Raw genomic sequence first — 12,645 nt, forward strand, 5'->3', positions numbered from 1 at the left:
AAAGGGACCCTTCATTCGTTGACTCGTCCTTTTGTCCTTGAGGGGCCTTGGGCTTTAAGGATTGGGCTTGCTTCCTTGGGCTTCACTTGGACTGGATCATATATAATCTCTTCAGTTGATCTTTGGGTTTAGTGTTGGTGTGTTCACGGGTATTAAGTATTCTCGTCATAATCTTTAAAAATTAACTTGGAATTTCTAAATACATTTCTTACTATTTCACTTTTGTATAGCTTTTAATTCATTTTAAGTTTTTAACAAATACACTTATCATAATTATGATTTATGAGACTATATGGACACAAACTTTTTTTTAACAAATTTGTTTCCGTCTAAAATCTATCTAATCTTTCACTTGTAAGGATTTGAAGAACAAACATTATAAGATAAACAACATGATACAAGAAAAATATATATAAACAATAAACGAGATAAATGGACTATGAAATGATAAGAAATTGTTGACACATAACATACTATGTTGGTGACTTTGTGTATGTAAAACATGTGTTGGGTCACGCTATATGCAACTATGTGCATTGGGAGCACCATGTAACACCATATGAAGATATAACGCGCACAAGATCAATGGCGGGCGCCTTTGGGCGCAGAACACCACCAAGGGGCGCCCTTGGTGGTGGGCGCCGTTCCTGCCCATCGTTGGAACACCCGGCGCGGAAGAGAGGAACATGTGGGCCCCAACCTCTCACACACATACACATATATGGTGTGTAAAAAATGTTACTTACATTTACAAATTACATATGTGTAAAAAAAATTCGAAAAAAAAATGTTACGTTGAGTTCTTTCGAGTTTTTAAAACTCAAAGTGGTTCTCAAAAGAAATCATTGCGGAATATTATTGGTTGAGGCTTCGATGCCCCACAGTTCTTACGTGGCGCTGACGTGGTATCGTAGAGGGGCTTTGATGCCCCCACCATAATGGATGGTCTAAGGCAGTCTTACTTGATGGCACAATAAGAAAATTCTGATTTAAAGAAAGAATTAATTTGTAAATTTGATTTTCTTATTTTGTGATTGAATATGAATTACTAGTTAGGTTTAATAGCTGGTCCTTGTTTTGCATAACATATTCGGTCGATGTGTACACCACATGTTAGAAATGAAGAAGGCATGCAACATGTGACTTGTATTTGTGAGGTTTGGTGGGTGATATTAATAGTAAATGAAGACGTACTTGCTTTAGCATGTGTATGGATTTATGACATACAAGAGTTTTAACTTACGAGTTTCATATTTAATCATTGTGTTAGAAAATATCATGTTACCAACTGATTGCTCAAGCTACAAATTCATAATTGGTCATTTGGTTGGGTCAAAGACCCACCTTATATATATATGAACATATATCTAATGAAAATTATTCAAGCTATAGATGCATGATTGTCGCCTTCTCGGGTCCAATCCAAGAGTCATTTTTGGGCCACTATTGTCAACTTTAAAGTTTAAATAACTAAACATTTTAATATGACTATCAATGTTAGTATTAAAATATTATTAATCTAATTACTTTTAAGATGACTAGTATAATTTGACCATGTGTTACGGTGGAATGAAACACCAAAATTAAAATTAATTTAAATTTTAAAGTTGCCCAAACACAAGCATTAACTTGCTAGCTATGAAATACATTGTTATGAAAACAAGTGTGAAGGAACATCAACTTGAACTTTAAAAAATGAAGCAAAAAATTGAACTTGGAAGTTGGATACTTGGATGCACCCTTCATTTTTGTTTTTACTTCTCTGGTTTATTTATGATTTTCCCTTTTAGGCTTTACATATATATATAGTCAATGGCGGCTGAATTGTTCAATGATGTTTTTTTTTACCATACCAATTTTTTATTTAGATTTTTTTTCTTTTTCTTTTATCATACAGTTGTTAAATTTTATTGTTTTTGAATTCTGTTGGTGGTTTCTAAATTTGTTCAATTATGCATTATCTGATGTAAACCTGTTCTGTTATTGATTATTTAATGTTGTATATTTGTATAGTGATAAATGATAATGCATGTTGATTCACATAATCACATTCATTTCTAATCTAAGTTTGCTTAATGCCCTAATACATCTAGACTTGCCCATTTTCTAGTAAACTCGCAATTTGTTTTAAGCGCCCCGTGTTGAACACAAATTCTCAGTCACTCTTTTTCTTTTGTTCTTCGTTTATTTCAGTTGTAACATATATTGCAATTTATTTTCTACTTCTTTCTGTTTAATATGAATTATATTCTGCACAAGGTCCTGTTTTTACTTTCCATACATGATAACCATAGCCTAGGATCAAAATGAAACCCTTCAAACATATCAGATTTACAAACAGACATCTAAATATATAAAAAGAAAAAAAAAAGATTACTCTTCTATGACAGACAGTTAAAAGTTTTAAACATATAAATAAAAAATGCATGTCTGTGATATGTTTATGTAACAGTAACACATCACATACTCTGATTCAAAAATGTATCTCGCGCCTTTCGGCAAAGAACTTGCCACTGATGGCTTGGTCTGGGAGCAACGAGAGCCAGATTGCTGTATCGGCTCCTTCCTCGGGTGTAACCTGACCGGCCCACCCGGTCATGGCAGTCTTGACCATACCCGGGCAGTAACAGTTAATAAATATCTTTTCCCCTTCAGGCCGGGTCGAGAATTTCTTAGCCATGACCCGAGTGAAAGCGTTGACCGCGAGTTTTGATACTGCATAATCTGTATTGGTTTGAGGCCATCCTCCAGTTGACCATGTCCCGTCTTTGACTTGTTCTAAGAAGTTGGTCATTGTCGAGTCAATTAGTTCTTCCGAGAGGTTATCTATGTCTTCCAGTTTTTGCCTTAAATCGTCATTGGAAATCCGCTGATATGAAATAACACTAGTTTGTAATGATGATATGATATAGTACATATTTCATAATCAAAATAACCAACATAACCGAACCAAAATAATCGACATAATCAAATGAAATAAACAAACTAGGAAAAACAGACTGTTTGATGTTATGCTTTTTCAAAAATGTTTCAACTCCAATTTTGCATGTACTGAAAACTGGAAAAGAATGAACCGACTTTATAACCGAGCACAGCCCAAAACACACGGTTTGGTTTTATGTTTTTTCCGATACGACAGTTTTTGCATGTATGGCAAACAGAAAAGGCCAAACCGACTTTTATAACCAAACCAAATCTAACCCGTAAAAACCAAAAGAACTGGCTTTTGTTATTGAATTTATGGATTATAATTGTTATGTTTGGATGCTAAGTAATTTATAAAAAATCAATAAATGGTGCAGCCAAAGTTTTTTAGACCCAAATGTTAATAATCAATTATCATTAATTAAAAGAAAAGATATAGGCCAAAATTCATTATCTTGAACTAATTTTTTTGGCCCAAAAATATAAAGACCAAATAGAAAAACCGAACCCATTGTGAAAACCGGGGTTGAGCCCAAAACTCACTCAAACCGACCCATGCACACGCCACTCCTAATTTGACCCACTAGAAGAATAGCATAACCCATATTGACCAATTTACCCAAAAACGGGTCAAAATTTCTAAGGCCAGTTTACTACCTCTGTGTATATTTTTCATCATTAAAAACAATTTTAATAAATTTCTTCAACAATTTTGAAAGAAAAATACATCCAAACTAGAAATTATTGTTTCAAAATGGAACTTATGTTAAGTTTGTTTATCATCAAAAACCGAGTTAGAGACTATTATTTCAATAAAAGAGTGAAAAAAAAAAGTAATAATCATACTTACATTTCGCTTGCCATTAAGTCTTCCCAACCGCGAGCTTACTGTAACTATCCGTGCACCTTGAGCAGATGGCCTCATTAGTGGTATCGTGGCTTTGATCATTTTTTTAGTGCCATAGTAATTAATTTTTATGACTGTTTCAGCAGCTTCAACTGAATTCTCTGACCCAATATTATGACTAACTCCTGCATTATTAATCTGTGCATGTGTTTGTGCATCACTAGTTACGTTATGCACAAGCAAATCAAATATTATTATCATTATTATGGTAACATGAAGGAAAGGATTTACCAGAATATCAATACCGCCATACTTTTCTTTCACCCAACTGCAAAAGGACTCGATGGATGCATCATCTATAATATTGAGCTGATGAAAGCCGACATCTAAGCCGCCTTCTTGCAGAACTTTGGCAGATTCTTCACCCACAGCAACTTCTCTTGAAGTTAGAATGACGGTGATACCTTGTATTGCAAGCTGGTGTGTGATCTCAAATCCAATTCCTCTATTTGCACCAGTCACCACAGCTACTGTTTCTGCAGACCACCATCTGTGATGAAAATTGAATAAATTTAGAATAATATAACCATAAATAATGTTGATAGAAAGGTATATAAATCATCATCCTAGACATACATATAGATTGTACCTTTGGTTGCCTGAATAAGGAATGCTGCGGAGGAGGGAGATCTCTTGACGGCGTTTCTCTCTACGCTCCTTGGCTCTCTCCTTCTTATCCAAATGTTGTTTCTCGCTTTGATCCATCACAAGATATCTATCTATCTATCTTACAACGTACACCACCTAACTATTCAACCAAAACCAGATCACAATATTCTTTCATCAAAGAAATTGATTGAGTTGCTATTTTGGCGCTACAGATGGAGGGAGGGAAACCATTAACGATTCTGTTGGAGCTTTGTACGCTCATGCACCCACGGTCAACGCTTTTTTCTTATTATTCTTTTATCAAATTACAACAAGTTAGTTAAGTAAATGATTAATAAAATTACACATGTCACTACACATAGTCTAATATTAACAACGAGTTAGAGATGAGATTGGCAAGAAATGAAAACAATAAAGTTTCGTAAATGAATAAACGGTATATGGACTTTATTCAAGATTTATGTGAGCTTATACATACGAAAATTGTAATTAGCTCTAATAATTATAAGTGAAATAAAAAGATACAAACACGTGATAAATTTAAAGCTATATGCATGGAGATTGAAAAGTACTTACGTTTCAAAGAAAGTTCTTTAATCAAGTCTGGTTTAATCATCAAAATTCCAATAATATATAATATATGTTCTAGAATCAAGAAATATATACAATAGTAATTACAAAGACAATACCTTCATTCGTTCATCATCAAGTTTAAAACAACTTTAAACCTGCAATTCCTTAAAAAAAACTTTTGAGCGAAAGTCATGAAAATGATCAAATCTTATGAACGATTGTGACAGTTTACCCTATTTGAAACTATAAAAACGAAATTATCAAAATAAATTGTTTTCACACTTTATTGTCATTATTATTTGTGTGTTTTTCGGTTTCCTTATTGTAACCTTGTGTATTTATACAATTTATAAAGATTTTTATAAAACAACGTATTGGATTTTAGTTGTATTGGCTAGTTTTGATATATCTCGTCATTTGAAAATAAAAATGGGGAAAAAAACTTAGATGTTAATTGTCAACACCATGGATACATTTTATTGAACAAGTGAAGTCACTTCAGTTCGCTTTGTTGTGAATGATTTAGTATTGAGTTTGGATTCTATGAAGAAATCATATCTATTAGTTTAAATAAAGAATATAAACCTAAGAAAGAGAAAAGATACTACAAACACATGTAAGTTATATTGTAAATGGGTGTCGGGTTGGAGAATAACATGAGCATGATGCTTCCTCCACTTCTTCAATGTGTGATTTGTAGATCAAAAGTTATTTGTGTCTAAACAAGCCATGTGTTCCATCTTCAATCTCCATTATGTTTTTTTAACTATGTTAAATTAAATTAAAGTACTCTATCGAAGATAATAAGGAATCGTCATTTAGCTGTTTTGATGAATCCAATTATCTCTATAACTTTTGCTCGTATTTTGATTTGTCCAATTAGCATAAGTGCATAACAAAAAAAAAAAAAAGATCCTTCGGGATTTCTCAAAAGTTATACGGCAAATTGAAATAATAGTGAAATCTAAGTATAATTACGTGTGAAAAATAAGAAATTATTATGTTTATAAAGAAAAAAAATACACAAAAAGTATTATTTTATATAGGCCTCAAAGAGGCCGGCCCCAATAGTCTTAAAGAACAAAATAATTTCAGTTTGGACTTATCAGGAATAGGTTGAATAAAATAAATCTGAAACTCAAATTGACTAGAAAGACGAAGCAAGAGAGAAATTGAACAAACATTTTTTTTTTCGGTATTTATATGTGAAAACTTGTGTTGCATTTTTAAGTTATAGCCCTATAAACCAAAATAGGCTTGAACATACGTTAACCAATCCTTAACCAAACCGTCTCTCCCAATAGTCAAGCATGCTCACCCCTGCAAACCACCGAATCCATGTTCACCCCTACAAACACCAAACTGTACGTTCGATTTTTGGTATATAACTTACAAATGAGCAGTCAAGATTAAACTACTTTTCTAGATTGACAATACCATAACCTTTTAACATAACTAAATGTAACTACATAGAAACAATTGTGTTATTCATGGTTCTTGATAGATAACTTACCATATAACAACATAACTTTGCTAAAAACTTCACTAAATTATACATAATAGAAAACTTAAGGGAAAGCTCTAAACATGAGAGAAAACACGTCTCTCAATGTGATCAACCCTAATACGCGCTGGGTCCCACCTTCAACCACCACTACCCGCCGCACCCCTGTTGCAAAAATAAAAATATTGAGCAAATACTAGAACATGGGTCAGGTTTTGTTATATCTCTAACGTGTCAAATGCGTAAAATAAACATAACTTAGTAGAATGGAAACGTGTTTAATGGGTCAATGTGTTGAAAGTTGTCTAGAATGTATTTTTTTATGGACAAATTTAAACATATATTACTATGTTATAAACTGATTGGATATTTAAGCCAAAATTTAAAAGATAAAAATGAGCAATAAGTGTTATAGTTCAAACATAATTTATTTAGTATCCATTTGTATTTTTAGTCGTAAACCTGTAACTTTAGAGCATTCATACGCAAAAAGAAAATTTACAAGTAAATTAAAGTCTCAAGCTGAACAGGTCATGTTCATGCCAACTCACAAAAATTCGTGTCATGTTTAGGTTCGACCAGCTAACACGACCCATTTAACACCCCCTGCGGTACACATTTATCTATTAAACACAACATTTTTTTCTTGAAAAAATTTGACTCAAATAAAAGAATTAGTGGTTTTGAGTTTTGACCCGAACCCGTTACCAAACCCACCCATTTTGTCCATTAAAAAGAGGCAGAATACACATAAACATTTTGGCATGAATGATACACAAGCTGCAATTGAACTAGATGCTTTGGAGATACATACCCGGATTGGAAAGAAGATTTATGACCCGGTATAGAGTATCAGAGCGAGTACATGTCTCAAATCTAGAATGTGTGTTATCGACCAGTTGCAATGCCTGAAGCATGGAAATGTAATCAGTGTTATTAAAAATAAAAGAAACTAAAAAATAATACTAATCCATTGATGTGGGTTTTGATCTCCAATAGCTAACAAGGAAATGGGTCGAATGGGTTTAGAGTCATCCAAAGTGTTTTCAAATGCATACAAGCTCATAAATCACTTTATTAGTTTATAAAAGTACAGATTATTTTGGTAATATGTACTTTTTTGAATAATAACTGACACAAACTATTTACAAAAGTCGGAATAATAGATAAAACTGCATGTTAGCAATAGGGCAGTAAACGAGCCGAGCCAGCTCGTTTATTCTAATTGATCCAGGTTGGGCTCAAGCTCAGCTTGTTTATCCTAATGAGATGAAATGTTGAACTTGGGCTCGGCTTGTAAAAAGCTCGAGCCAGCGTGTTTATTTTTTCAAAAAATAATGTTATACTTTACACATGGTCACACACACATATATACTCATCTCGTTTATCTAAACAAGCTGAAATGTTGAGGCGTTGAGCTTGGGCTCAGCTCGTAAAAAACTCGAGCCGGCTCGTTTATTTAAAAAAAACTAATCTTACATTTTTACACATTTTGACACACATATAAAAGAATAATAATCTTTTTAACATACACATAATGCATAATCAATAAACTACCAAATTTATAATTTATATATAGTATAAGTTGGGTTATACTTTGGCTTATAATTCACATATATCAAAAATTGGGCGTTAACTTAAGCGACCCAACGAACCAGCTAAACGAGTCTAACGAACCAAGCATACCTTTGCTCGTGCTTGGGTCAAAGACAAACCAAGCCAGTTTCAAACTAACACTTTTCGAGCTTTATTTGACCGAGCCACAAGCCGTAACCTTTTTGAACAGCCCTAGTAGTCAGACCCAGCCCAGACTATTTTTATCCGATTAAAACTATTTGTTTTGACTAGTTACCCGACCCATTTTGCCACCTGTAATATTAATTGTCTACGTAAGTGTGGGCAAGGCTTACTTGAGCTATGGTTGCATGGTCAAGTTGGATATGCGCATATACATTGCCTTTTGCTAATGAAGTGATGTCACTGTTAACATAGGTTTTAATCAAAATAAAATCTAGTGGATCATAAAAATAAATAAAAAATCGTTTGAACAGTCAAAAGACTAAATAACAAATTACCTTCTAGAGAAAATGTTAACTAGGGTTCCTTTATTATCAACAATTGGCACTGAGCTTATATGTTCTGCACAAGATTAGAAAAAGAAACAATGAGATATTGCAATCAACATGTGAACTGATGATTTGAGCTCACAAACGGTTTAAACGAATCAAATGGTTCAAACATGTCAATTTGGGTTGTCTTTAATCTCAAACAGATCAAATAGGTCAAACGGGTTGAAAGTCGCCCAAGTCAATTTCTAACATATGTAGCCTCCTAAATCGTTTTACTTCCAAAACAATTAAATTATTTTCTTTAAAACAGTGTTTTAATAATCAAAATTAACACGTTTATTGTTAAAAAAATCTTTAAGAAAGGACAAACCAACCCATTTCAACCCGTACAAACAATAACCCTTTTTGACCAGTCACCCGGCCCGCTCATCATTGCCACCTCTAGTGTAATCCAAGGGTGTGCATGAACCAAAATAACTGAACCAAACAAACCAAACCAAACCCAATCAAATACCGTCAGTTTGGTTTTATGTTTTCTCAAAAAACGAAATTCTGATTCAACTTTGATTTTGCATCTAGTCATCCCCGAAAAAACCGAACCAAACCAGTAATAAATGGTTTAGCCCAAGAATTTTTGGCCCAAATGTGTAATAATCAATTAGTCATTAGTTAGCAAAAACATTCTAGGCTCAAATTCACTATTTTGGCCCAATATTTCGACCCAAATTTGCATAACCGAGAAACCGAAACCAAACCCATTGTGAAAATTGAATAACCGAAATTGACTATTTTCAAAATCTCAAAAACCAAATTTTCAGTTTTTGGTTTGAACTTTGAACCAAAACCAACCCAAACAGATAAACACAAACCAGCAGTATAATCTAAAGAATTTGTACTTACCGTCTAGTAACACACCCAAAGCATCACTTAAAAGTTGATTGGTGAGTAAAGTTAGTAATTTCCGTGAACCACCTATCTCTCCGATCCAACTACCCATCGGTAGAGCGGCAATCGATCGTTGCAAAAGAGGCAAATAACTGATACGGTTGTCAAAATGATTGCTTATATCTATGTTTTCACAATAAAGAAAGGTTAGAACATGTGAAGACAATAGGCTTCAAACTTTACTTAAAAAAACGATCAGGTAACCCAAACCATACGTTTTAGGAGTCCACTTAAGCATGCCACATGAAGCAATATTGGATAAGTTGAACCCTCTGGCACATATATCACGGGAACCGATGATACGTGATTGTGCAAGATGTTAAATGCAACTGCATTCAGGGTCTCATCGGGATCAACCTATGTTTACAAATAAAAGGACGGGGACTATAAGTAAATGATAGCATATACAACATTTTTGCAATGTGTAAACAATTTATATCATAAAAAACCAACATACTTTCTCATTTTTTATGAAAAAGTACCTCAACATAATTTTGGCGTATAAAAGTTTGCACATGTCTTTGAAAACATGAAAAAGTCCCCTGAGCCCATTTTGCTATCTTAAAGTCACTACACTTTTCTAGAATGCGTGTATATTTGAAAAATATTTTAAACAATGACCCGCTACCTTTTAAATTTTTGAAAGCTGATAAAGTGACATTTTTGCAAAATAAAATTACGACTTTAAGGAGTTAAAAATGCCATTTATCAAATTGGTATAAAAACATCAATTTTTTTACAAATATATAAATTAACGAGTCACTATTTTAAATATCTAGAAAAGTACTTGGGACTTTTTCGTATATTTCTGACATGTGCGAATTTTAAATGCGAAAATTATGTTGAGGGACTTTTTTCGTAATAAATGAGAAAGTATGTTGGTTTTTTATGATATTTATCACAGACTTTGTTATTTGTGGTTAAAAGATGTTACTTTGACTAACGGCCTTCTTTGAAGATGAACTTTTCCGTGTTTCCAAGAAGAGATAGACGATAATTTAAGCATGCCATTAGCAGCCACTGCTGGGTTTCTGTGTAACTGCAAAAAGATATGTAAATTATCATTAACCAAATGTCTTCAATACCCTTGGACCCAAATTAATATTATCATACCTCCATTAAAATCAAAATGAAGTCAGCTGAGGTTATCATCCCTGAAATCTGGCGGTTGGCGTCATCCCAAAGGGGGGCAACAGCAAGGCCCTAAAACGAAAAATAATGAGAATTATGAATTTTAATAGATTTAACTCTTGAACTTTACACATTTATAAGTAGATTACAAATTATAAATAAGTATATTTTTATTTGGGTCGAAAAAGGTCGTGCTGTGTCACGTATTGTCAAACAAAATATATTATTCGTCTCTAACTTACTAAATAAAATGATCTATGTGAAAAAATCTTTTCTTTTTGGGTACCTCTTCATGCATAATGAGAAAGGCCTCCTCAACACTCAATCTAGCATCCAACGCAAATGCCTAAAAAATATTAAAAAGAAAAAAAGTATCGGAAACAGGATGAACATAACACCAAAGGGCAAAAAAGGTAACTTCAAACACAAACATAAGTGAAAGGGAAAGAACTCAAACCTTGCCTGATTCTGGAATCAACTCATAAACCGAGTAAGACGACAGATGTTGAAATAGACGATCGCGGGTCGTTTCTATGTCTTCAACCCTTACTGGCGGGAAAATTTGACGAGGAGCACTAACATTGCTTGACGATGAAGCCTAAAAAATAACAAACAAACATACAAAATATTGATAAAGTTGAAATTAACGTAAGGGTTATCCCAAACAATTGCTAAACACTTACATTATTAGCATGGTTGTGATCATCCATACCGTCAATATCCATGACGGGTTGACTATCATCAACAACAACTGAGGGTTGACCCATAATCTCAGGTTGTTTGACCATAATAACGTTGTTGACTCCAGTCTCATCTTCACTAAACATTTGTTGTTGGTCAATCCTCCACGCTCCGTCAACCAGGAACTTAAACTTCATTCAACATTTAACCACCAAAATAGTTAGAAGAACTCTAAGTTTAGTTATTTAGTATTATATTTTAACTCACTAACCTCTAAATCAACGTAATTTTCTTTTGGTTATAAACCCTTATTTTCTTATTACTTTTTCTTACAACTCATCCAAATTATTGCATATTGTCGGTATTCATAATATAACAATTTTACAAATGCTCATTTAAAAAAAAACTCTGCTTTTTATAGTTTTTAAAACTATAAACTAAACTAATTTGCATAACTGAACAATTTGACCCGACCCGACACAACCGAACCCAATTAGCTACACCCGTTAAAAAGAAACACTAGTTAAACGCGATAAGCCGATAATTACTAAACAATATTGATCATCAAAGTCTGAAATAGAATGATACCTTGTGCAGACCTGGTGAAAGATCACAAATTGTCATAAAAGTGGTGGAGGATCCTTCGACAGGAACCATCTGTTGATACTTGACCCACCTTCACATTATTATTATTATTATTATTATTATTATTATTATTATTATTATTATTATTATTATTATTATTATTATCAATTAATATACAAATAGAAAAAAGCCCCAAAAGAAATGAAATGAAAGATACCCAGTAAAATCACCGCACAAGAAGACATGATTGCCTCCGTGAGACCAAATAAAGTGCGTATGAACCATCCTTTAGCTGGATAACTGATCAAGTGGCCGTGGGTACATGATGATGTCCACTAAAGGGGAAATTGAATAAGGAATCTGAAGGTGAAGGTTATGGTTATACAGATACATTACAATTACATGCATGTAGATGTAGTTGTGGGATTATTACTTCAATCAATCGATCAATCGCTTAGATTTCCCTAACCCCGGAGAAAACGGCTCTACTCTACAACAACCAACACTATCATCATTATTATTATTATTATTATTATTATTATTATTATTATTGCAGTAGTATGGTACTAAACCCGGTTTTACGACCCTAAATTTATTATGTTTGGCTTATTTTATTATATGGACTAATACAATGTTATTGGGCTGAGGGGGTTTTGTGGAGGTAACCCTAACTGGGCTAGGCCCATTAGGGTACCATGATGGTGGCCATGAGGCTC

At 33.4% G+C, this 12,645-nt stretch overlaps 2 protein-coding genes across 2 annotated transcripts; both read right to left on the minus strand.

Moving 5' to 3' along the window:
• Positions 1 to 2,473: 2,473 nt before the first annotated feature.
• Positions 2,474 to 4,537, minus strand: LOC143595832 (short-chain dehydrogenase/reductase 1-like). The gene is made up of 4 exons (XM_077074755.1): positions 4,422 to 4,537; positions 4,064 to 4,322; positions 3,776 to 3,970; positions 2,474 to 2,869 (listed from the first exon to the last, which is right to left on the minus strand). The coding sequence occupies exons 1-4, from the start codon at positions 4,535 to 4,537 to the stop codon at positions 2,474 to 2,476; spliced, it is 966 nt and encodes a 321-aa protein (XP_076930870.1).
• A 1,979-nt stretch (positions 4,538 to 6,516) lies between these two features.
• Positions 6,517 to 12,034, minus strand: LOC143595833 (sucrose nonfermenting 4-like protein). The gene is made up of 12 exons (XM_077074756.1): positions 11,933 to 12,034; positions 11,347 to 11,535; positions 11,121 to 11,261; positions 10,950 to 11,009; positions 10,646 to 10,735; positions 10,467 to 10,571; positions 9,748 to 9,889; positions 9,488 to 9,655; positions 8,594 to 8,657; positions 8,429 to 8,498; positions 7,333 to 7,426; positions 6,517 to 6,683 (listed from the first exon to the last, which is right to left on the minus strand). Exons 1-12 carry the CDS (start codon positions 11,999 to 12,001, stop codon positions 6,583 to 6,585), a joined length of 1,293 nt encoding a protein of 430 aa, XP_076930871.1. The 5' UTR covers positions 12,002 to 12,034; the 3' UTR covers positions 6,517 to 6,582.
• Positions 12,035 to 12,645: the final 611 nt, after the last annotated feature.

Source organism: Bidens hawaiensis, unplaced genomic scaffold (genome assembly GCF_021521415.1).
Source record: "Bidens hawaiensis isolate Kalapana, Puna unplaced genomic scaffold, B.hawaiensis_p1.1 tig00045558_1, whole genome shotgun sequence".
Lineage (NCBI taxonomy): Eukaryota > Viridiplantae > Streptophyta > Magnoliopsida > Asterales > Asteraceae > Bidens > Bidens hawaiensis.